Source organism: Paroedura picta, chromosome 1 (assembly GCF_049243985.1).
Source record: "Paroedura picta isolate Pp20150507F chromosome 1, Ppicta_v3.0, whole genome shotgun sequence".
NCBI classification, from domain to species: domain Eukaryota; kingdom Metazoa; phylum Chordata; class Lepidosauria; order Squamata; family Gekkonidae; genus Paroedura; species Paroedura picta.
The window spans coordinates 54,288,553-54,312,500 of record NC_135369.1 but is presented as its reverse complement, the minus strand read 5'-3'; the positions used below and the strand labels follow the sequence as shown (position 1 = coordinate 54,312,500).

General features: G+C 43.2%; 2 protein-coding genes across 4 annotated transcripts in view; one reads left to right on the top strand and one right to left on the bottom strand.

Annotated features, from left to right (window-relative positions):
- The window catches only part of FLVCR1 (FLVCR choline and heme transporter 1), a 31,860-nt gene extending 13,159 nt beyond the window's left edge, over positions 1–18,701 (bottom strand). The window contains exons 1-8 of the mRNA XM_077338766.1: positions 17,412–18,701; positions 16,333–16,477; positions 11,150–11,290; positions 7,450–7,517; positions 5,807–5,910; positions 4,860–4,970; positions 3,210–3,315; positions 2,397–2,508 (exon numbers count right to left, since the gene is read on the bottom strand). Of these exons, the coding sequence (XP_077194881.1) occupies positions 2,397–2,508; positions 3,210–3,315; positions 4,860–4,970; positions 5,807–5,910; positions 7,450–7,517; positions 11,150–11,290; positions 16,333–16,477; positions 17,412–18,116 (1,492 nt within the window). The 5' untranslated portion in view covers positions 18,117–18,701. The remainder of the gene's footprint in view (positions 1–2,396; positions 2,509–3,209; positions 3,316–4,859; positions 4,971–5,806; positions 5,911–7,449; positions 7,518–11,149; positions 11,291–16,332; positions 16,478–17,411) is intronic.
- On the top strand, positions 18,457–23,093 carry SPATA45 (spermatogenesis associated 45). 3 transcript variants are annotated; one of them, XM_077338845.1, is made up of 4 exons: positions 18,941–19,071; positions 19,224–19,289; positions 21,301–21,576; positions 22,952–23,093. In XM_077338845.1, the coding sequence occupies exons 3-4, from the start codon at positions 21,336–21,338 to the stop codon at positions 22,969–22,971; spliced, it is 261 nt and encodes an 86-aa protein (XP_077194960.1). In that variant the 5' UTR covers positions 18,941–19,071; positions 19,224–19,289; positions 21,301–21,335; the 3' UTR covers positions 22,972–23,093. The 3 variants fall into 3 exon arrangements, with proteins under 3 accessions (XP_077194969.1, XP_077194978.1, XP_077194960.1); XM_077338854.1 differs by lacking the exons at positions 18,941–19,071; positions 19,224–19,289 and adding an exon at positions 18,457–18,584; XM_077338863.1 differs by lacking the exon at positions 19,224–19,289 and having other exon boundaries at positions 18,884–19,071.
- Positions 23,094–23,948: the final 855 nt, after the last annotated feature.

The window sequence follows — 23,948 nt, the reverse complement described above, 5'->3', positions numbered from 1 at the left end:
ATACAAATTAATACTGCATGGCTAGAAAAAGTACATGAAGTCAACTATAAGTGCACTTTATGTGAGAAGAAGAAACATATTCAAATTATTTTCAGTAATAAGAATGAAGTGTTGTGCAGGAACTCTTAGACGGTTGTGAGCTGCCCACCAGTTAGATGCACAGGGTAACAGCACTACAGCAGAGACAGATCTCTGATCCCTTTCCAAGCCAAACAGAAACTTGCTTTGAAATGGCTGACTGGGGAACCCCACTGCAGAAGATGTGAATACACAACAGACTTCTCTGGTCTGTGTCCCCCTAGAGTCCCGAATTCAAAGTCAGTTGATTGATCTGCCTGGAAACCATACATACGTAGATTTCAATTTCTGACCTGCCACTCTCAGCAATGCCAGCTCATAGTGGCTTACAACAGTTTAAAATTACAATATTAAAAACAACATTAAAACCTCAGACAATAACCTGATACTACAGAATACATCCTAATAGCATTAATAACAATCCACAATTGACTGGATGTTCTCTCTAGCGGGAGAGGGGTATTTGATTTAGAGATTTAATTGCAGCAATAACCCCCACTCTGTTGATTAAGGCTTAGCACCATTTAATCACATATACCGTATTGCCGGCATACAAGACGACTGGGCGTATAAGACGACCCCCCAACATTTCCACTCAAAATATAGAGTTTGTCACCATTGTACAGCTGCAGCACAACCGCAGTGCCTCCGGCCCACCCCTGCATCTCCCTGTGACCAGCACTAGTGTGCAAGTGCACATGTGCGAGCTCTGCGTAGACAAGGGGCGGGCCGGAGCACCGCTGCTTTCCACCAAGCAGAATGGATCGGTCATGCCAAAAAGGCTGGCACCCCTGTCTCTCGCTGCTGATGTTCACCGCAGCCACGCTGATGACCCGCCGCAGCCGCGCTGGATACCGCGCGATACTGGATGGTATTTAGAATGAGGTGGGCGGGCATTGGGAGGCCACTATGGGCAGCTATGTCTATCCCAACTGAAGTGCACCCGGCATATAGGACAACCCCCCCACTTGGAGGCATGTTTTTCAGGGGGGAAAAGGAATCTTATACGCCAGCAAACACGGTAAATATCTCAGGGACCACAGATGAGAAATAAAAATAATGCTGAATAACACTGTATAATAACGATACCCCTCATCACAAAGATGAAGTTAGGACTGGTTCTAGTTAATGAAAGTTCTCCAAACAAAAATATCTTGGCATATCTTTCCCATGTATTCCACGTGTTCTATATTCCCAGTTTTGGGACACAAACAACTCTATTTAACCCAAGTTCTCTGCAGTGTCTGAAGCAGTCATTGTTTGACATGTGACTGCCATGGGGGACTCACAGCCAGACAGCAGCTGCAAGTTTCCTTTTAGAATACAATGTTGAAGTACACAGACCACAGTCTAGGCCAGGACCACTACACAGGGCTCCAGCTGCTCATCCCTGGGCTTCTTTCCTGGCCCAAAACAGGGCCATGCATACTCTGGAAAGGAGTTCCCCTGGGCAATCTGGCCTGCATGTTTTCTGTGGTGACACTTGTCTAGTCAGTGGAAGTGGAAAGGGAGGGCAAGGGGAATTCATAGGCATGTGCAATTCCAAAAACAAACAAATAAGCTCTTGCACATCTATACCAGAACTTATTGTAGAACAGAGAATATTTTAAATGTTGTCTATTGACCTATACCATTCAAGATTATATATGCCAAGAAGGATGTTTGCAGAATGAAATAAAATTTCTTTTCAACTTTTAAATCCTTAAAATCCTAAGTATATCTAATCAGAATTCAATGATCCGCCAAAGAGTTATATTTTCATGTGCTCTTAGTACTCCTTTAAATAATAGGCCATGGTTTTCTATATAGTCACACCTGAAGCTGCCTTCTACTGCATCAGACCTTGGTCCACCAGGGTTAGAACTGTCTACTAAGTCTGGCAGCAGCTCTCCAAGGTCTCAAGGCAGAAGTCTTTCCCATCACCTACTGCCTGATCCTTTTAACTGGAGGTGCCAGGGACTGAACCCGGGATCTTCCTCATACAAAGCTGATGACACCCCCCTGAGTCACAACCCTTCCCAACAGCCACCAGATGAAGAAATTGTTCATTTTCTAGCTGGCACAACCATTTGGCTATCTGCCAGTATGCCTGCATTTCTATTCTTTACTTCCTGCTTTTTCAGTGTGACTGACAAATTCTAACCTTTTCAGTCTACCTACCTAACTTTCAGTCTACCTAAGAGTATTTTCTTCCCCCGCCTCAATCATTTGAAAAGCCAAGTAATGAATTAGCCTTGAATTAGATACTGTTCAAACCTTGGCAAGATACACATTATTCACTATTACTGACAAAGTTCAGACATGAATCAATGAGTTACCTGTTAAAAAGATGCCTATAAACATCCATGCACAAAGAAAAATATTTCCTGCACGTGGGTTGTAATCAGTTGTAAGCTTTCCTTGAATCAATGTAAAAATAATCCCAAATATCTGTAAATTACAAAGAACAATTTCATATTAATTATTGTATTTATATACCGTCCTACCCGGAGGCTCTGGGTGGTTTACATGAAACAGCAATGATACAGGTAATTCAGTTTGTAATAATGTGGTGATAACAGTAACAACAATATAGTGATAACAATAAACAATGTAAAACAGTAGAATACTGGGGAGAATACTTCATTCATGTTATTTCATATCCAGAATATTTGTAGTTGTGTACAGGGCAGCACGTTCTCACAGGTATATCATGTGTGATATTTGTTCCAAGATTCTATGTTGCCTTTCTAATTCCAACTTCTGGCATCCTATTTGTAAGTACCAGTTATACTACTCAGTATCACAAGAACTTGGGTTTTTCCCCCCCTACATCTCATTGGTGTAGAAATGCTGCTTCTCCATATCTGCTCCACTGCTTGATGAAGTATTTGGCCCCCTTCCCAATGTTATCCAACTGTGCTGAGTGCAACTTCCAATAGTTCCCACAGGCTTTCAGCATAAATGCTGCAGGCTAAGCAAGCCTCACTGTGACAATGAGCTGCCTGTTAGTTTCAGAAAGTCCTACATATAAGTCGAATGACAGCCAAGTCATACACCTACAAGATTTCTAAGAAGCAGGAATATTGCACCACAGGTTCAGAACCAAGTATTGTAGTTGCCTAGTTTTGTTAAAACATTCACTCGTTTACCTGTGCTGAAGCATTCAGAAGCCCCGATGAAGTGCCTTCTGACTCTGGGTATGTAATTTCTGCAGCAAATTCAAAACCAAGTGGGAGGTAACCTGTCATGAAGAAGCTGTCATAAAAATCCAAGTTAGCAGCAGTTGTTCCAAAAGCAACAACTCCCAACTAATTTCTAATTGTTCTATGTAAATGTTCTAAAATGTTTTATGTAAACCGCCCAGAGCCGTAGGGAAGGGCGGTATAAAAATCTAAACAAATAAGTAAATAAGTAAATAAACAAACAAACAAACAAACAAATAAATAAATAATTGCTTTAAATTATTATTTTCTTATCTACGAAGCCACCAGTTTGGTTAACGAGCAAACTCAAGGAATTTGTAAAATATATGAAGACTTCTTTAGGAAGTGGAAATCTGGTCCAAACTTGAAAAACAAGAATGAAAACAAACTCTGATAAAGAAATTGTAAATTGACAGCAAGGCAAGTATTTAAGGCATGCAATGAACTTGTCTACTCAATGTTGGCAGCAATGAAAGGAGGCATTTTTTGCTAAGAATGATTAGGAAAGGGGAAAGAATGAATAAGGGTAGGGAATATACAATTATGCATACCATGAAAAAAGTGGATAAAATGAACTTTCTCCCTCTCCCAAAAACAGTCAGGGGCACCCAATGATATTGATGACCTGACAAATTTAGGATAAAGAAAAGTACTTCATAAAATATAAAATTAACCTGTGGAATATGGGATGTGATCAGAGCAGATAACTTAGGGACCTTTAAAAAGGCCACTGAAGACTATTAGAATGACTGAGTGAATGTCCAGTATTACTCTGTTGACCTTTTGAGGCAGCTAGTCAGCCTCTGTAGCAAATTTATTTATTTATGTATTGTATTTATATACCACCCTGCCGGAAGGCTCAGGGCGGTTTACATGAAACAACAAAACGGTCCAGGTAACATCATTCTGGTAATAGGAAGGTGGTAACACCTTACTTGTGGCGCAGGGTGGTACGGCAGCCAACATGCTGTGGCACAGGGTGGTAAGGCAGCCAACATGCTGTCTTGTGGTGCAGGGTGGTAAGGCAGCCAACATGCTGTCTCAAGCTCTGACCGTGAGGCTGGGAGTTCAATCCCAGCAGCCGGCTCAAGGTTGACTCAGCCTTCCATCCTTCCGAGGACTGTCAAATGAATACCCAGCTTGTGCTGGGGGGTAAACGGTAATGACTGGGGAAGGCACTGGCAAACCACCCCATATTGAGTCTGCCATGAAAACGCTGGAGGGCGTCACCCCAAGGGTCAGACATGACTCGGTGCTTGCACAGGGGATACCCTTGCCTTTACCTTTTAACAACAATAACATTAACATAATAACAATAACAACAATAACATTAAAGGAAGGTGGAACTGCAAAGAAATGCGAAACTAGACAGGCCATTTGTCAGAATTGGAAGGATCTTAATATTATCCACAGTATATTTTCCAATTATATCCACCTGTTTCAAGAGTCACTTCTGAAATACTATGCTTGAGGAAATCCTCTTTAATAAGAAAATTTAAAACCATACATCATTGCAAAGTAACTACAATAAGCTCTCACTTAAGAAATCCTGATGTAGTAGCCAAAATAAGACATGAAGGTTTTGTAGATCCTTACCCAAGCACTCCACCAGTCACAAAAACAGCTATAAGATGACCACAATCCAAGGTAAATGTAAATGCAACCATCCCAACAAATGAGAGGATGTATACAATTAATGTAGTCTGCCTACAAATACAGAAAGCAAAATGTTATCAAATATTGCTTCCACCAGAATTGTTGTTTTGTTTTGGTTTTGTTACAATCATAGTTTAAGTACTTTATGGAGTTCAAACACAGGTGTACAGTTCTATTGAGCAACAAAATATCCCTGGATTCCTTGTCCAAGAACTACCTGCATCGCTAGGCACAAGGCATTCTTGAACTCTCGGCAGATAGCGCTAACTTTATAACATAATCTGTTTGAGCTATTACTTTCCTCAAGCCTCAGCTTCCTGCTAAAGGCTGGAAAACAAATTTCCAGTTCCTAAGAAGAGGAGGAGCTGTTTTTCTATACCCCACTTCTCACTACCCAAAGGAGTCCCAAAGCAGCTTACAAACACCTTTCAATTCCTCTTCCCTCAACAGACACCCTGGGAGGTGGGTGGGGCTGAGAGCTCTGAGAGAACAGCTCTCAGAGAATTGTGACTAGCACAGGCTCACCTAGCTGGCTGCACGTGAAGAAATCCACCACTCTTTAACCACTACAACAAGCTGGTTACAAGCAACCTACGTTTATTATCCCAGACACCAGGTCTTCACTGGTCTAGATAAATACTTCAATGTTATATTTGGAACGCTGTCTAACATTGCACTACTTGCAAATTCATGAGCTTCTGATGTTTACCTCCTCCTCCTCCTCCCCCACCCCAGCCTGCAGTCAGTGGGCTTACACAGCCAATGCTGCAGCAGCAATAGTGGTTTGTCTAAAGAACCTTTTGAAATTGGCAGCATACTATTAGAGCTGCATTTTATTCATGTAATTCTTTGTAAATACTTGACAATTCGCATTTTTATTTGCTTACTTGTACGTTTTGGTGCAGTCCAGCCACAAACCACAAATAATTGAACCCACCATTCCAGCTACCACAAGTGTTAGGCCAATTCTCCCAGCATTCACTTCTTCTCCCTTTGAATAACATAATTGTGGAGAAATTAATAAGCTCCCTTTACTACCATTACTGAACTTTTACATGCATGCACATTCATACCCACCTCTGAAATCTAAAGAAACATGAACTGTATAGCTATGGCATTTGTAGCTAAGTAGGAAGGACTAGAAAACAACATAAGAATCAGAAATATACATAATTTAAAACAGGTTAATCAGATGCTTTAATTAATAAACTGCAGAAAAACAATGAGGAATATATGACCTATGCAAGTGAGGAAAAATTAACATTACATTAACTAGTTAAGAAGCAGCTGGGGGCCCTGAGGAACTGAAGGGGGAGAGAAACAATTTAGGAATTCCCCACCCATCCTCCAGTCTCCTCTATCAGAAATGTATGAACACTAATGTATAAACTCCTTAATTTCCCATAGGTGGCTCAGTTCTGCTGTTTTCATTACATTAATGCGGGGGTGGGAGTGTCAGTCACTTCACTACTTAGAGTAATATTTTGTAAGCCTGGAAAAAATGAAAGAAATCCCTTATGTTTTTCGCTGAAAAAAATGTAAAACATAGAATAAACAGGGACTCCCAGTAATACCGCATGCCTTCCCTTCCTCAGGCTTCCAACCACCATTTGTGACATTATCAGAGGGAAGGCATAAAGCACCCAAACACTAAGCATCATCATCTCCTTCCCAAGGAACATATGCTCTAAACTACAATTATCGTTTCATTGGGCTTTTGGTCCTGGGAGTTGCTCTGAGAGTCCGTTTGGGCTGCAACAGAATACATCAATAGCTTTTGTCACAGACTGGGTAGTCTAAGCTGGAAAGATGATTCTTTCATTGACTAGATTCTTTTTCAGTTATATTTTTGGCATTCCTACCTCATATACCAAGCCAGCACTACTCATTAGTGGCATGCATCAGCATAAATCTAAGCCAAATATATATATATTAAATTAGCCATTTCAGGTCAGTTCCATCTGAGCCAAAACCAAAAAGCAACCCCACACTCCTAGAAGTAACACAGTGAACAGTTATTATAAATCATTTCTTACTCAATAGTAAAAGGTCGTTTTTAAAAAAAAGAAATTGCAACTGCTAGGATTCTTCTGGGGTCCTTATCAGCAAGTCTTAAAGGGATAAGACAGCACCTGACAGCTTTTTGCAGGTGCTATCTTGGTCTTTCTCCCTACACCTGCACCCCCCCCCCCCCCGCATGATTGCCAGCAGTAAGGAGAGAGATGTACTTTAAAAAAATCTATTTTACATTTAGGCAGGGTTTTTTTTTAAGATCATGTTTTTCAGGTGCCAAAAGTCTGGAAATTCAGAAATTGTGCCAGAAAACAAGTCTTAAAATGACCCCCTCCCAATATTTCAGTATAATAAAGCATGTGCCACAGAAAAACCATAAACCAAAATTAAAATAGTAAATTCTGAACTGTACCCTTCTACTACCTATAATTCCCCTAATTCTCCCAGGCGGTTCTTATGTTCATATGCTTCAGAAACCATCTAAATAACAGCAAAAAACAAAAATGTATAAACTTACCACATAATGAGTTACTACCATTTGATTCAGTAGAGTTGAGACTGAATAAAATGCCCCAGTCATAATTCCTACAATGAGAAGTATGATTATTAAATGTATAGCTATGATTACTGAAATAAAATCAAGCAAGAATGGGGACTGAGGGAGAGATCAGCAGATTTCGTTGCTTGGAAAGCATATCTGTTCCACTATATTTCTGGTAAAGCCTTGGAGGAGCGTGTCTCATGGCTTAAATGCCACTCAGCGCTTAAAACCCATTCAGGGCAGCTGTCCCGCCCAAATGCCTCCTCCTCCAACCGGTTTGCCTGTCTGTCCAGTGACCAGCCAATCACCTTCCGTCCCCCACCCGACCACCCCCTCCTCCTTCCACTTCCCTCTGAGGCTTGGAGGCTGTAGATCCCTGCCATGTGAGAGCTGCCCCTGCCAGTGAGTTCCCTAACAGCTGCCCGCAGCCTTTCCAGGTCCTGGGGCAATGGGGAGTCCATCCACAGTTTGTCCACTCCACCCCCCCTAATCTAGTGCCCGTTATATTCCTGAATACAATGGGCTTGGCCCCTAGTTAAGAAATAATTCATTCCCTGCTCTCTCTCAACTATCCATATTTATGATTTGTCTTTTAGTCCTGACAAAAAGATCAGGGTAACTTAAGTTCTGTGTGGTTAAAACAACTTGCCATTAGATTAAGAAGAGAAGGATTACTTGTTTCACCAGACCACTAGATAATTTTTAACTCACATCATCGTGAGAGACAGTACAATTAGGAGTGCTTTCATGCTGGCTAAATAATGCAGTTTCAATCCACTTCAGCAATTGTTTGCAAGTAGATTTTGCCCTTTCACAGTAAAATCCAGTTGGCAAGTGCACTGAAAGTGGATTTAAAGTATGTTATTTAATGTGTGTGAAAGTACCCTGAGTGTTTTCAAAAACAAATCATGGAAGGCATCTGCAAATGTTTCTGGCAAAACAGCATTATTAACTAAAGGAAAAATGCAGCAACAAGTGTACTGTTGTGTTATTTTCTCAATTTTTAACAGAAGACAACATAAATAATTTAAATATAAATATTTGCCAACAGAAAGAGTTCTCTTGTCTCCTTCCCAGTAGCCACTTGTCACACCTGAAAAGCTATTGGTAGGGGAACAGGGGAAACCGCAAAAGCACAATGTCATGGGGCAAGAGGGGCTGCAATAAGGAGAGGAAATCAAGCAAAATAATTCCCACGTTCTTCCACCAGCTGAATTGCTCATTAGCTGAGATGACTAGAGAGAACGTGGAAGAAGACTCGTGATGAAGCATCAAGAACATCCTATAGGATGCTTATGAGATCCTATGAGTTGGTTGTGAAGGTGGCTAAATGTGAGTTTTATGCAATCTCCACTGCATTCGCAAGCTCACACCCAACACAATTACTGAGGGTAAGCACTCAGGGGCAAGGGGGAAGGCAGAAGAAGCATTCCTGTAGAGTCCCAGACCATTAATGGCTTTAAATGTTAAAGTCAGAACCTTGAGAAAGCCATTTTAGCGTAGCAGTTAAGAGTGGCAGCTTCTAATCTGGGGAGCTGGATTTGATTCCTCACTCCTCCTCCACATACAGCCAGCTGAGTGACCTTGGGCTAGTCACGATCCGTTTAAAAACTGTTCTTATGGAGCAATTTCTCTCAGAGCTCTCTCAGCCTCACCTAACTCACAGGCTGTCTGTTGTGGGAAGAGCAAGAGACAGTGATTGTAAGCTGCTTGGAGATTCAGGTAGTAAAAAGCTGGGTATAAAAACCAACTCTTCTTCTTCTTGAATTTGATTCAGTATCCCAGTGGTCCCCAACCTTTTTATCACCGGGGACTGGTCAACACTTGACAATTTTACTGAGGGGGGGGGTAGTCTTGCCAAGGGACGTCGCCGCCACTGCCTGATCCCTGGTGCCCCTGATTTCCTGCTGCCCGCTGTGGAGTGCTGCCAGCAGCAGCTGCGCAGTGCCAAGCCGAGGGGGAGTCCCAGCCATGGCGGCCACTGGAGAGCACCAAAGGTGAGCCAGCAGCAGAGTGGCAGGGCAGCCCCCAAGGCAGCAGTCGGGGAGGAGGACAAGGAGGAGCCGCGGCCCGGTACTGACTGATCCACAGACCAGGACCGGTCCCCGGACCGGGGGTTGGGGACCACTGCAGTATCCAATCTGGAGCCAGTGCAGCTGGGAGAACACTGATATAATATGTGATCTCCACTGAGTCGCTGTAAGGACTCCAGCTGCTGCATTCTGGATCACAGTTGGAGCTTCTGGATCAGTTTCAAGAACAGCCCAGCATAGAGCGAGTTACAGAAATCTAATCTGGAGGTGTTTAGTGGATAGGTCGGGCGTTGAGAGATATGGGGCAAGTTGTCCTGCTTGGCAAGTGACATTTGTGACCTGGGCCTCCACAGATAGGAAGGCCACCAGGATCACAGCCAGGCTCTTGACAGTGGCCATAGGTATCAGATAGACCCCATCAAGGGACAGGAGTTGCACCACATCTCTTTCAGAATACTGGCCCAGCAAAGGCCCTCCATCTTTGCTGGAGGCAACTTCAGCTTACCCCTCTTGAGCCAATCAACCACAGCCTCCAAGCATCTGGCCAAGGACTCTGGGCTATTGATGGATGGCCTCAGCAGAAATAGCTGGGTGTCCTTAGCATAGTGATGACAATCCAGCCCAAAATCACAGACTAGTTGGGCAAGGGGGCACATGTAGATATTAAACAGCATCAGGAAGAGAAGCGCTCCCTGCAGGACTCCACACTCAAGAGCTTGCCACTGGGATGCTCTCTCCCCTAGTGCCATCCTTTGTCCCTGATCTTGGAATAAAGACTGTAGTCATGTTAAGGCTATTTCTTGGATCCCCACATTGGCTAGGTATTTATTTTGAGATCTTTATACTGCCCCTTTTGGGCATTGATGTTTTGGGGTGGTGCACAACCAATTACTAAAACAATAAAAAGTAAAAATACATAAAACAATTCATGTGCAAAAAATGTACAGCTAAGCATAACAAAGTGTCGTAATGAATAAGTGACTTCCAGGAGCAAGTTGGAGGAGGCAAGATGGGTGGGAGACAAAGGGAGGAACGGGAGGGAGGCCCAGCATTTTAGTATTGATGTTATCCTATTGTCCTGGCTAGTGTCAACCATAGGCCTGGTGGAAGAGCTCCATCTTACAAGCCCTGTGAAACTCAGCAAGTTCCAGCAGGGCCCAGATCTCTCTCAGGAGCAAATTTCAATAGCCTATGATTGACAATTATAAAGCATCACAGGCTTCATTTACCTTCAAAATAGTATTTATTAGGATAAGGGCTACTTTACGGCAACTGTAGCAAAGTATAAAGGTAAAGGTAAAGGTATCCCCTGTGCAAGCACCGAGTCATGTCTGACCCTTGGGGTGACGCCCTCCAGCGTTTTCATGGCAGACTCAATACGGGGTGGTTTGCCAGTGCCTTCCCCAGTCATGACCGTTTACCCCCCAGCAGCAAGCTGGGTACTCATTTTACCGACCTCGGAAGGATGGAAGGCTGAGTCAACCTTGAGCCGGCTGCTGGGATCGAACTCCCAACCTCATGAGCAAAGCTTTCAGGCGGCTGCCTTACCACTCTGCGCCACAAGAGGCTCTTGTAGCAAAGTATATCAGACAATAAATGTTTACTGATGGACTGACAACTGAACAAGAAGGTGGAACACTCACCATAACTAATCAGCAACAGAACAAAAGGAAAGTTTCTGAAGAGGTTGATGATTGATTGCTTATAGGAGTAATCTTCTGCAGACACTTGTAAAAGAGCAGCCTGAGACTGGCTTGGAGGATATTTAGGTTTTTCCTTAAATACTAGGAGAAGACAGGGGGGAAAATCAATACATTTAGCAAACACATTTTCATAACAAATTTAGGTTTGGATGCACCCCATTTACTCAGGAGATTTTCCATCTAATTATTTTAGGAATTAGGAAGGGTGACACTTTGCACAAGTATGAGTTTCAAGGACAAAATTCCAGTTAAAATGATAAATAGCTAAATTGCAACTATCCCTGAAACTTTCAGTGGCCATCGTAATGCTAACTTCCTGAGCCATATCTTAAAAATTGTGAATGCTTACAGGTACGTGTATCTTTAAAACAGAAGCATAACCCAAAGATCAAGGTATATCACTTTGGCCCCAGACTAGTTTAATCAACTGCAGTGTGACACACATGATGTGCTGCTAACCTATCCAAGTTGACAAACCTCTCGTTCCCCCTAGCTAGGACTGCAAGACTAGGGGAAGCAACCCTGAAGCATCAGAAAATAGAGCTGGACATAACATATGAGATGGATCATGCTTTTTTTCCAGGAAAAGCGATAATGCTAGTAATGCACAGAGTGCTAGTTGTTTAGCTAAAGTCCTTATCATGATTGCAGGGACCACTCCTTGTCCAACTCTTGAGGACTTAAGAAAAATCATTAATATCTGTCATAGAAAATGCTGGTTTCAATAATGCAGAGCTTATTTCTGTAGTTCAAGGCACCCATCACATTTAGAAGGTAGTTCCTGATGCAGATTGCTGGTCATACTCAACATACCATGAGACTAAAGGACTATAGCCTACCCCCACCTCCTTATGCAGAGATTTCCCACTTCCTTGTAGCTCACAGACAGCCTGACCTACAGTTACCTTGGGCAGCCAGTCCCCCACACCAAAGTGAACTATGATTACACTGCTATATGCCTATGACCTGCCTGCATCCCAGGTGAGCAGTATGGATGCAGTTAGTTAAGGGTGATCATTCTCATCTACCCCAGACATGTCTTGACCCAGCCATTGCTACCTGCCTGGACACAACTATTCCTCCTTTGTATTTGCTGACCTTGGCAAGCAACTGGGTTAAAGGAATTGCCTACCTTTGTTCATAGCTGGATGCCGGCATCACCATGCCTCCTGTTCCATCTAATTTCACAGCCTAATATTAATCTGAGGTACTTTAAAAGCCAAGGGAAGAAAAACAACCCCATTATTGAATTAATTCTACACTAGTGAACAAAGAAATGTTACTTCAACTAGAATAACTGTTGCTTACGGTCAGGCTACACTGGGCTTGGAGCCCTGCAGGGTACTGGCTCATCAAATTCACCAATTTGATGAACCATCAAGACTGCTGCCTTGAGCTTTTTCAAGATTGCGGTTCAAGCCCAGCACTACACTGCCTCTTGGTTTAATGTTTCCAGACTTGCTTCTGCTGGATACTCACTCAGCCATGAAACTAGTTGGTTGCACCTTGGAAGCCTATAGATTATTTTGATCTATTTTGTGTCTCCCTGGTGACCACTGGCTTTCGGTGTCTCATTTCTGGTTAAATCCAGCCCAGTTATATCCTGAGTTGCCCTCAGTTTGGTGTACTGTGACTCTGGTTTAGCTTCTTTGCTCTTGCTAAACATTTCATAGTGATCCCTTCAGACTGCATGAAATCTTCCTGGCTGCTAGAACCTGATCCTGCAAAGAATCAGATGTTAAGCACCTGACACTTATTTACTCTATTTAACATTGAGCAACATACAGCCAGTAGAAGGCTGATGAGGCACAACCTGAACTTTAAGGACATGTACAACAGACAATCTGTTCCAACTATTTAAAGATTCACCAATACAGAGGAAAGGAACAGGATAAGAATTAACTCTCAGCAACAGATGAATTTCTATACACAGGGAAAGGAGGCCTCTATGCAAATCTATACATTTCTTTAGCATCCATGAACTTCCAAACCCACATTTTGCCCAATTACATCAAATGCCCAATTAAGGGGAAAGAAATGCAAGCAACACAGAAAGGTGTTTAATCCCATCTGCATTTGCTGATTCGCCTATGCATGTGCCTCTCTAGCCATTCCTCCTACAACGAGGAGCTTGTCTTCTAAGTAAGACATGGGATTGGAAATACTGATTTTCACAAAAATCTTTTCAGATACTGAGCTATCCTTTTGGAATCATTGGTTCACTGACTTTTAAAAGACCATTGATGAAAATATATCTACCACATTCAGTGATTCATTTTATAGTGGATTCAAGATTGCCAGCAGGACTGAAGAAATATGTGAAATGGGGAGTTGAGGCTTTTTATAGCATAGATATAACAACATCAGCTGGTAAGTAACATCTCATACGACCTCTGTTAAAGGGACAGGAGATTTTTCTCCAGGTCTGTAGCAGCCCTAGCTGGATTTAATCCTAGAATCTTTAAAACAGAAACAGCAGTGTATTGGGCAAGATCTTCACTGCCACAAGCCCAGCTGCAAATGCTTTCCCCTCCCTGCTGCAGTCCCCCTTGGAAATAGCTTGCGTACAGAAAAATCTAAAGAAAACACAGATCCCTGCCCCTGCAAACAGAAGCAACTTGGATTCAACTGTGTCATTTACGAATTGGAAGAAAAGGAAGGACTTTCCATATAAACTGGCCTGACAAAGAGGGAGAGCAAATGCATCAAGAGTGGCAGCTGTACTAGTGTTATGTCTCCTCGTTAGCAACACTATTCTCCATTTCTTGCCAGGTTCACTGTCTATTCTTTTTGGTTCTTCTCAAATATGCTCTGTTACCAAGCACTGCACACATTTCTTTACAATGTATCCAGAATTTACTAGTACAATGTGTTCTGCTTCAAGGCTCTCAAGTGCGGTAACATTTTATCATTATCCCTCCCCTCATCTTCATCCTCAACTATAAAAGGAATAGTTAGGAAATCCCAGGAAGGTTTGGAAAAAATATTTCCACCAAGGACTTTTCCTCCCAATAGGTCCAACAGAAAAGTTAAAAATTGAGACGAATTAATTAAAAAAACACACTTCTTTCTCTGAAAGAAACACTCTTTAAGATAAGACTTTTCTCACAAAGTGTGAAGGTTTTTAAATAAGCTGACAATAGGAAATGAATCGTGTATATACAGTAGACAAATATACTTTCAACGATCTACTTGTTTAATTGTGATTCATTTCCTATTGAGGGAGGAAGGGAAGACAGTTAAAGAAACAAAATATATTTTTATATTCTTTATTAATAATACTACGCTAAACTACTGCTAATCATCTTTGATATTTAGGTAATTCAGTATCCGAATGTGCTAGTGATGTGTATGAGACTGTTTTTTCAAATACACTACTGCACCATTTTAAATATTTTCTACCTCCCAAACGGCAAAAATATATGGTAAGGTAACATACGATGTGATACAGGAACCTACATATCTCACTGTAATAACATTGCTAATTTTTCTTGAAATTAATTAACTTTTAAAACTTAATAAATATAATTTCATCCAAAGTTACAGATTATGCATTTTATATTGTTAATTATATATATATCGTTAATAATGCAGCAGAACGAATTTAACTTTGATTAGAAAAATAAACACTGCATATATAATTTTCAGAAACCTTATACAGTGTAAAGGGAAACATTCTAAATTGTCTGCACTTCCACCACCCATCCTTCCCATTATCTTCTTCCTTGCCCTCAAGTTGCTCCATTGTTGATTCCTTAGACCAGATTCCTTAGACCATTTGCTGGCAGGGGCTCATGGGAATTGTAGTCCATTGACATCTGGAGGGCCACAGTTTGACTACCCCTGCCTTAGAAGTAGTACTATACTGCCTGCACAGCAGCAGACCTTAAAGCAATCTCTCAACTTTTTTACCATTGTGAAACCCCAGAAGTGGTACAACTGTGCAGAATACAGTTGGCAAGCATAGCTGTGTACATGTCCACACAGGGCCCCTCCCTTTCCCACCCCCTCTAGGCCCGTCACTGGCCATGGGGAGGGGGTGCAGGTCATTTCACTCGATAAATGCTTAACACATTTTTTAAATATTAAAAAAATAATAAACTCCCACCCATTCAAGAAACCTTCCAGGTCCATCAAGAAACCCCAGGGTGTCACAAGACCATTGTTGAGAAAGCCTGTCTTAAAGCAATGACTCAGCTCTGGGAGTGAAATGAGGAAAACCCATTGAAGTCTTCAAGGGGTGGCTACAAGTGGTTGAGGGAGGTAGGCAGTCATTATCTGTTTGCTTCCGGTTCAGCCTGGCACCACTGCACCCTAGCTATTATCTTTTCTGCCACCTCTTTCCGCCAGCCTCTCCCACCTCCTGACTTCTTTTCCAGATCACTTCGCTCCACATGGTAGCCTTAATAACCTTTTGTATCATTCTGCCACACACCAGGTGTAATTCTGTGTGGGCTAGAAGCCTTCAACCTTTATATTTCTCACCAAAACCATTTTTCTTCTTTTTAATTGATTTTTACATCCTGGAACATGTATAAGAATAAAGGGAAAAACAGGTTCTTTCACACATAAAGCTGTCTTATATTGAATCAAATCATCATCCATCCAAAGTACTGTCTGTTCTGATTGGCAGCAGCTCTTCAGGGTCTCAGGTCTCTCACATGACCTATGACCTGGTCCTTCTACTTGGAGATGGTAGGGACTGAACCTGAGACTTTCTGCATGCACAGCAGAGGCTATGCCACAGAGCCACAGCCCCAACCCCTCCCACCTAATGGGGAAAGACTTCATGTTAACTAGGGCAGTTGGACTTCCTGATGCCAGTAATGCCTCTAGTAATGTCCCCTCAAAGAACTCACTTTCTGTACAGGTTTTATTCTTCCCATTCCAGGATTGTGCATGAGGTCCAGTTCCATATGGATTTCATTCAACTTTAATCCAGCCAGTAAGACCATACAAACAACAACACAGTTTGTGAAGAGTCTAATTAGAATAGAATTCTTATTGCTATGTATAAAATGGGGGAAGGACTAGATGTCACATTTTGTCTACAAGCCCATCCACAATTTGTGCTCTTATTCCTCCTCACACTGTTTGAATTCTTTATATGTAAGTTCACATACCAATAACTGTAAGTAGAAATAGGAATGTTGATAGTGCCGCTGTGCCATAGAACATGATACTGATGTTACGTCCCATGAGGTCAAGGTCATCTTTTGTGTTTGGAACTAAAACAGGTGGCAAGAGGAAACCAATCGCTGTGCCTAGCTGTAAAAACAAAAACAACTGTGACATTATAACAAAATATGGGGGAGGGGGATGTTCTTTCCTCATCCTGAAAAACAGCTTGTCTGATGGGTTTGTCTAAACTCCCAGCATTTACATGAATGAAACTTCCCTAAATTAAAATTCAAAACACTGATGGAGAAACTGTACATACCTGTTTTATGTGGGAAATTAAGACTGATAAATAAAGCCTTGCATAAACATTTGCTCAGTCCCTCTCTGAATATTTGACAAACCTTTTGAATGGTACCATTTTACCAGTTCTAAAATAATGAAAATTTCCAACTGAAGATTTAAAATACTAAGCAGGATCTCATAAAGAAATTAAGATAAGCAGGCAAATCTAAGTGTAAAGTATAAATCTAGTTTCCAAACAAACGGCATAAGACAGACTCATGTTAAGCTTCAGCCCAGTCTTATGTTTTCACGATTTTTTTTTGAAGTTCAAGATGAAGCTTCATAGGTTAGAATGAAATTCCACAACAGAAGGCAGGGGATGTAAAGTAAATGGGACTACTGCCACTAAATCTCACAAAACCGTATCAAGAAAGTTAGGATATTACCAATTCCTTTTTAAAAACCAAACATCTCTGCCTTGTCTGTAAATGAAGCTTATTAGCACATTCATTCTGGCTATAAAACATGTAAACACACATTACAGCACTCAAACATGACTATTTTCTTTAATATGTACCCCTTCCCAGAAGCACCTTTAAGACCAACAAAGATTTATTCAGGGCATGAGCTTTCGAAGAGTGCTTGCACTCGCCCTGAATAAATCTTTGTTGGTCTTAAAGGTGCTACTGGACTCTGATTCTATTGTGCTACTTCAGACCAACACGGCTACCCACTTGAATCTACCCTTCCCAGTACACCCTCAACCCAACCATCACCCATACTTTCCTTTGCTGCTCACCTGATTGCCCAGCACGGCGACAGCACAGGCAGTGGAGACTTCCTTGGGCCCAAACCAGACAGAAGCAATGTGGGATGGCAGCCCCAAAATAAAGATCTGTGCTATGGAGCAGATGATCTGGGCCAACAAAGTGACCGGATAAAGGTTTCGCTGGACACTGGCGCACTTAATCCAGGCACCCAAACCATTGAGTCCAGATCCCAGCAAGGCAGTGACACGGAGTCCTCGAGCGTCAAGCAGCCAAGTAGCTGGCAGGATGAGGGGCACATATACTACCATGTAGACCATGGAAAGCCAGTCTATCTGAGCAGTGGTCACGGCATAGTAGGTTGTAAAGACGCTGCTCAATATACTGTACTGGATCCACTGGAAGGCGTTCACCAAGGAGTACAAGCTGAACACGGCCAGCACCACCAGCCTGCGCTTGGACAGCCTGGGGGTCACCTTCCTCTCCGCAGGAGCCAGCATGGCCTCAGTCTCGGGCAGCTCCTCCAGATTAGGGAAAGAAGCAGTGTTCTCCCCGAGCTCCACATCAGTCACTGCTACCAGAGGCGTGGAGCTGCTGCTGTGCTCCGGCTCCCTGGCCAGGATGCATCCGTTCATCTGGAGGGGGGGCAGCGGCACTACCCCCACTCTTTCCCCACCCTCTTCCTCCTCCTCCTCCTCCTCGCCTCCCTCCACCATGTCCGTCCCGTCCCCGCCCATGGCCCCACCTGAAGGGCTCTTCAAACTCCCTCGCTGAATCCCCGGGAGGCCGCCCAGCCCAGGGGCTCCGCCGCCCGCAAGCCCCCTTTCCCCCGTACTCTATTGCTCACGCGGAGAGCCCCTGGATCTCTGCTGCCAGGGGCCCTCCACGCCCCGCTAGCCTCTTCCTCCGCCCCACAGCCAAGGTCACCCCACACCTGGCCAGGGCCACGCCCCGCCCCCTGCGGCTCTCCCCCCTTCTCCCTGGGGGTGGGTGGGGTCAAAAGAGCGGGCCAACACAACGGCCGCCGAATGCCGCCGCCGCCACGCTTCCCGCCGAGGACGCCTGCAGCCGGCTTTCGCGAGCCTAGAGAGTCAGACGCACGCTCGGCTCGGCAGATGTCGGACCGGCTTCTCAGCCAATGAAAAGAAGGGAAGGCTGCGGGCGCTCACCGCCCTCCAATCACGGGAGGGAAGGCTTCGCTCTGGGTCAGGAAACCGGAGGGGAGGGGGGCGCTGCTTTTTACCTCCGCCCCTATTCGCGGGTGGGGGGGGGGGGTGCACGTGGCGACAGGCCCTTCCGCTCGCTTTTGTCTGGCGACAGGCTCAGCGGCACCGGTGTCATTCTCGAGCGCTGCTTTGTTTGGCGTGTGCGTGTCCCTTGGTGCTACAGATAGAGCTGAGCCACCTCTGGGAAAACGGACGGCATCAGGGTCACATAATAACTTGCACGGTCGACCCCGTTCTCCGGGCGGACGGAAGGAAAAGGAAATACTCCACCCTCCTACCCGGAATCCGCGCGGCTCCACCTTTTCCCCTTTAAAGCGCTTTTCAAAGCCACATTAAAACGATCCCTACCCACCCGGGGGAGGGGGAGAGAGAGAGAGAACTGCAGCTGCAGGGCAGAATGGATGGAGGAAACGGGAGAGAAGGTTCTGTTCTGTAGTTGAGCCAACTTCCTGGAGATTGGATTAAGGTTAGAGAGGGGCCTCAGGGAAATTCAAGGCCACCGGATTCATCCTCCAAAGGCAGATTCATATCTTCATATGATGTTGCCATTTGAATTGCCAGTTGCTAAGCACTTTGGAACCTCTAGAGGTTCTTGGCAAACAGTGTATTTTCCCTCAGGTACTGAAATCAACTGAGGAATCCTGTTTACGGCACCTTTTTTCTGGAAAGCGCTACAGGACATAAGTATGTGCTGCTTAAGACTGAGCTATTATGGAAGTGGTGTAGTGGTTAAGAGTCGTAGCCTCTACTCGGTTTGATTATCCATGCCTCCACATGCAGCCAGCTGGGTGATTTTAGCCTAATCACAGTTCTCTTGCCCCAACCTACCTCACAGGGTGGCTGTTACGGAGGGAGGAAGGGAAGACAATTGTAAGCAACGTTGAAATCCTTCAGGTAGTAATAGTGAGGTATAAAAATTATACTGGATATATACTGGAAGTGCTGTATTCTCCTACATGAACATGCCCATCAGCTGAGATCTTTGTGGGGGCTTTTGGACATTAGTTGTGACCACTGAAGTGCAAACCTCATTTATGGAACTTTTTAGGGATGGTCAGCAGGTATCGCCTTTGTTATCGATTTAGGCATTAGAAAAAGTGCACCAGGTTCATGTGAGCTGTGGGTGATAACCCCCCCCCCTATTCCTTTCTCTTGCTTATTTTTAGCAGCTATTTAACCCAAGAAGAGCCCTTCTGGATCAGATCACTGATCCATCTAGCCCAGCAATCTGTTTCACACAGCAGCCAACCAACTGCTCTGGAGGGACAACAAACAGAATGTAGAGGCCATGCCCTTACCCTGGTGTTTCCTCCTAGCACTGGCATTCAGATGAGCTGTCTCTGAACCTAGGCTTCTGAAACTAAGCATAAAAAATATTAGGCATATGTTAAACAGTGCAGAAAATGGTATTAACACACTTGTTACAGATATGAAAAACCCATATTTATTGTGATGTGTAGTTCTCTAAATAGAACAGGACCGGTCAACGCTTGACAATTTTACTGAGGCCAGGGGGGGGGGTAATCTTTTGCTGAAGGATGTCGCTGTCGCCTGAGCCCCTTTTCTACTTGCTTTCCTGCCGGTGCCCCTGACATCTCGCTGCCCGCTGGGGGGTGCTGCCAGCAGCAGCTGCACAGTGCCATGCCGAGGGGGAGCCCCAGCCATGGCAGCCCTGGAGAACACCAAAGGTGAGAACACCAAAGGTGAGCCCAAGGCAGCAGCTGGGGAGGAGGACGAGGAGGAGCTGCGGCCTGGTACCGACTGATCCACGGACCGGTCCCGGTCCCCAGACCACGGATTGGGGACCGCTGAAATAGAACATAAAGGAAAATATACAAGGATAATTAGTACTAAGTCCCTAGGATCTATACTTCTCCAGCTTCCGGAATTGATACAGGGAAAGACACAAAGGAATATATATATATATGCTCTGAACATAAATTACTTTTATATAATTTCAGATATCTTCATTACAAATTTTCTGCTTTCTAATATCTTATTCAAACCATAGTTTTTGTGTTTTAAAAATATTTCAAACCCAAACTATGTTTTGAACCTAAGATATTAGAAAGACAAATGTTTATGAAGACATCTAAAAATAGATAAAAATAATTTCAAAGCTTTGAGATATTTTTTGCACTCCAGAACATATCTCTGTTACTCTACAGGTTATGACAGCTGTAATCAGGTTGTCATGCAGTGTATTACCTCTCCAAAGCCCTTAAAGTTGTACCCTGTTTTCTTAATAAACTCTTTGCCTCAAAACAGTAAGTGGCTTTGGAGTAACAAAGTCCCTGAATGCCAAATCGCATAGATTTCTGTTTTGTTTTGTACCTTGGATGCTTTTTTATCTATAGACAACTAACTGTAATAGGAAACTGACTCTGCTTTGGTGATATATTCCTACTGTACAAGTGAGGATGTCCTAAGAGGATGCAGTTGCATAGCCATGTGTTGCAGAAATGCAACTGTGGTGGAAAATTCATTCCAGCCACAGGACCAGGGTTAAGCCATAGTTACATATCGATTCCAATGATACTGCTGCTGACTGGCAGGAGGGAAAAGTGAGCTATTGATCAATTTTACCATCTTGGGTTGCAAGCAGTTCTTAGATTTCATTTCCACAGCAACCAGGCATCTCTTTCCATCAGTGATGAAAAGCTATACATGAGACCTGCTTGGCTTTTTAAAACAGGGATTTAGTACACTGGAAGGAGAGATCTGACCACAATGGCTGCAGACAATAAAAAGCTCTTGATCGAATATAATAAGCTGAGGGAAACCAACTGTCAACTGGAAGGAAAAAGTGAAACGAGCTGGCTGCGACCTCAAAGGAGGCACTTTCCTCAGTCTAATCGTAGTTCGGTAGAGAAAGTGAGAGAAGAGAAGCCAGAGTCTGACACTGGCAGGACTTCCTGGATAACGGTTATTCCCCCTCGTCATAGAGAAAGGAGGCATTTTCCAGAAAGAAGTAAGTTCGTATACATTGCATTGTACATTGAGCAAGGTAAATCTGGAGGTTTGATTTGGTTTTAAATTTAAACCACACATCAGTTTCAGTTTCACTAAGCAAGAAACAGCCTGGAACCTGTTGCCCTCCCCCATCAGCCACTGCTCTGTTTTCTTTTTTTTTCTTCCTTTCTTCCTCCTTTCTCCTCCCATCTTTCCATTCTGTCCTTGAGATGAGATGCTTGGCAGGGTCCTTCATTCTCAGACCTGGTCTCATGGGCTTCAGTGCTATACCTGATGCTTAATGTGCCCTGAACTGGGTAGCCCATTATTAGGGGAGTTTGCTAAAACCCATCACAAACCCGCACACCCCTTCTCAATCTGGGAGACAGAAGACTCATTCAAGACTTTGGCTGACACTGTTATTCAGAATGATGTTTCTGATGTAAGTGCATCCGAGTGCTCAAGACTCAACCAAGCTAGCATAATGAACAAGACTCAAAAGTTCTTCCTTTATATGACAAAATAGGCAAAGGGTTGGGATTTGGAGAGGGGAAAAGGTTCAACCATTCTGTTCTTGAACAATTCACACACATTCCTTAGAAGGATGCAAAGAAAACAAACCTCATACATTTTTGCCCTGCAAGATAACATGGCTGAGATATAGTTGCTTAGAGACCAGGAGGTCAAAGAACCCATTTTGGATAAGGGTGAAAATAAGACCAGGAATTGTAGATACACAAGATAAGAGACCAGTTTTCAGACTCATGAATCATTGCTAAGATCTTACATGTTTGCTAAATTCTTAATGGTGAAATAATATATTTAACATTCCTTCTTTAGAGCCTGGAGATGGGCTCAGAATAAAGTTATAGACGATACAAGTCATCTTTACTAAGGGGATTCATATTTATCTGATGAATGGCTGGGATCTGGGGTAATAATATTGGTGTGGTTTTCACACAGTACAGGGAGAGCCAAAACAGAAATAAGAGGCAGTAAATAGTAAAAACAAAATGAAACACAGGAGAGCACACATCTTCTGAGTCTTTGCTTCAGTCTTTTGTAGCAGGTTTCAGGGTGATGCATGTGGGGTAAAGTCACTTCTAGTATATGGAGACAGACCCACATAGTACAAGGAGAATTCTAGGATTGTACAGCTCCTTGTCCCCCTCCCTCAGGACAAGGTCCAGTTGAAGGGTTGGGAAACAATCTCAATCTCGATCAGGCTGCTCTTGTAGTCAAATAACCTGCTTTTAGAAGCCCTAAGTTTCAGTTTAAATGTTTTACAGATACATTTCTCCCAGAAATTAGGAGGTTTTTTGGGCCAAATTATTAAGAAGCTGTTTGCTTATAATTACCTATTGCGTTTTCAACTACTTTTTTATCTCTTGCAGATAATGCTATTTTTGGATGACCTCTCGTTCAAGCAGTGTTTCTACCAGAGTGCTGGATATCCCATTGTTTCTTTTAAAATCTTAATTATAATTCTAATTTAATGTTTTACAGAAACATTAAAAACTGCATTTTTTATATTTACATGAAGCTTGGACTAGGCAAAATTAATAACAAATAAACTTAAGTCACTGGAGTTATACATATTGCATAACAAGTACAATGTAATTGTTTAGTGTTTGAAACACTCCAGATACATTGGGCTGGATCTTAAGCATTCCTGCTGATGGATGGATTTTCATTAGAGGAGCATACTCTCCTCTCCCCACTGCAACCCCAAATACCATTCCTGAGCAAGAGGGAACCATTTGGGTATAAGTGGAGGCACTCCTTGAGAGGCAAGCTATAGTCTCAGTAATCCTGTAATGTAGGTCAGCATCATTACTTCATATTCCAGAGTAGAAGAAGAAGAAGAAGAAGAGTTGGTTCTTATAGTGAGAAGGTAATAAGGCTGTGAAATCTTAGCTCGCCTCCAAGCCACTGGACAGTTCATGATAGACATGAAAGTCAACATTTCTTTCTCACTCAGTCTCTTACCCAGGATGCTGTCAAAGATCATATCTGAATTCACACCTGAATTGGGGCAGGAACAAAGGCAGCTTTTACCTGTGGAGGAAAATCGGAAGGTGTCTGGTTAAAGCTATGCAATACTGTGAAATGGAATATGCCAGGCTCATGTCTATTTCATATAGAGTTAAATGTAAGTCTCGGGGATACACCACATTTGCTTGAATAGATCAGTAATTGCCCCCCCCCCCGCAAAATGAAATGGGACATGCAGGCAAGATAAGAGAATGGGATTTGCAGAGCCACAATGTGGCCAGGGCTGTGGCATCAGAATCCATCAGCTTGCAAGGTGCATTCAGCCTTATTCCATGTGACTTTTTAGAATCAGAATAAGATGCCTGAAGGTTTGCTGGGTACCATAGAGAGCAGTGG

Bases quoted from the DNA above. Each gene is read 5' to 3' on its own strand.
- SPATA45 (XM_077338854.1), top strand. From the start codon at position 21,336: ATGGCTGCAGACAATAAAAAGCTCTTGATCGAATATAATAAGCTGAGG. The intron at 21,577-22,951 runs GTAAGTTCGTAT...TATCTCTTGCAG, and splicing joins GAGGCATTTTCCAGAAAGAA to ATAATGCTATTTTTGGATGA.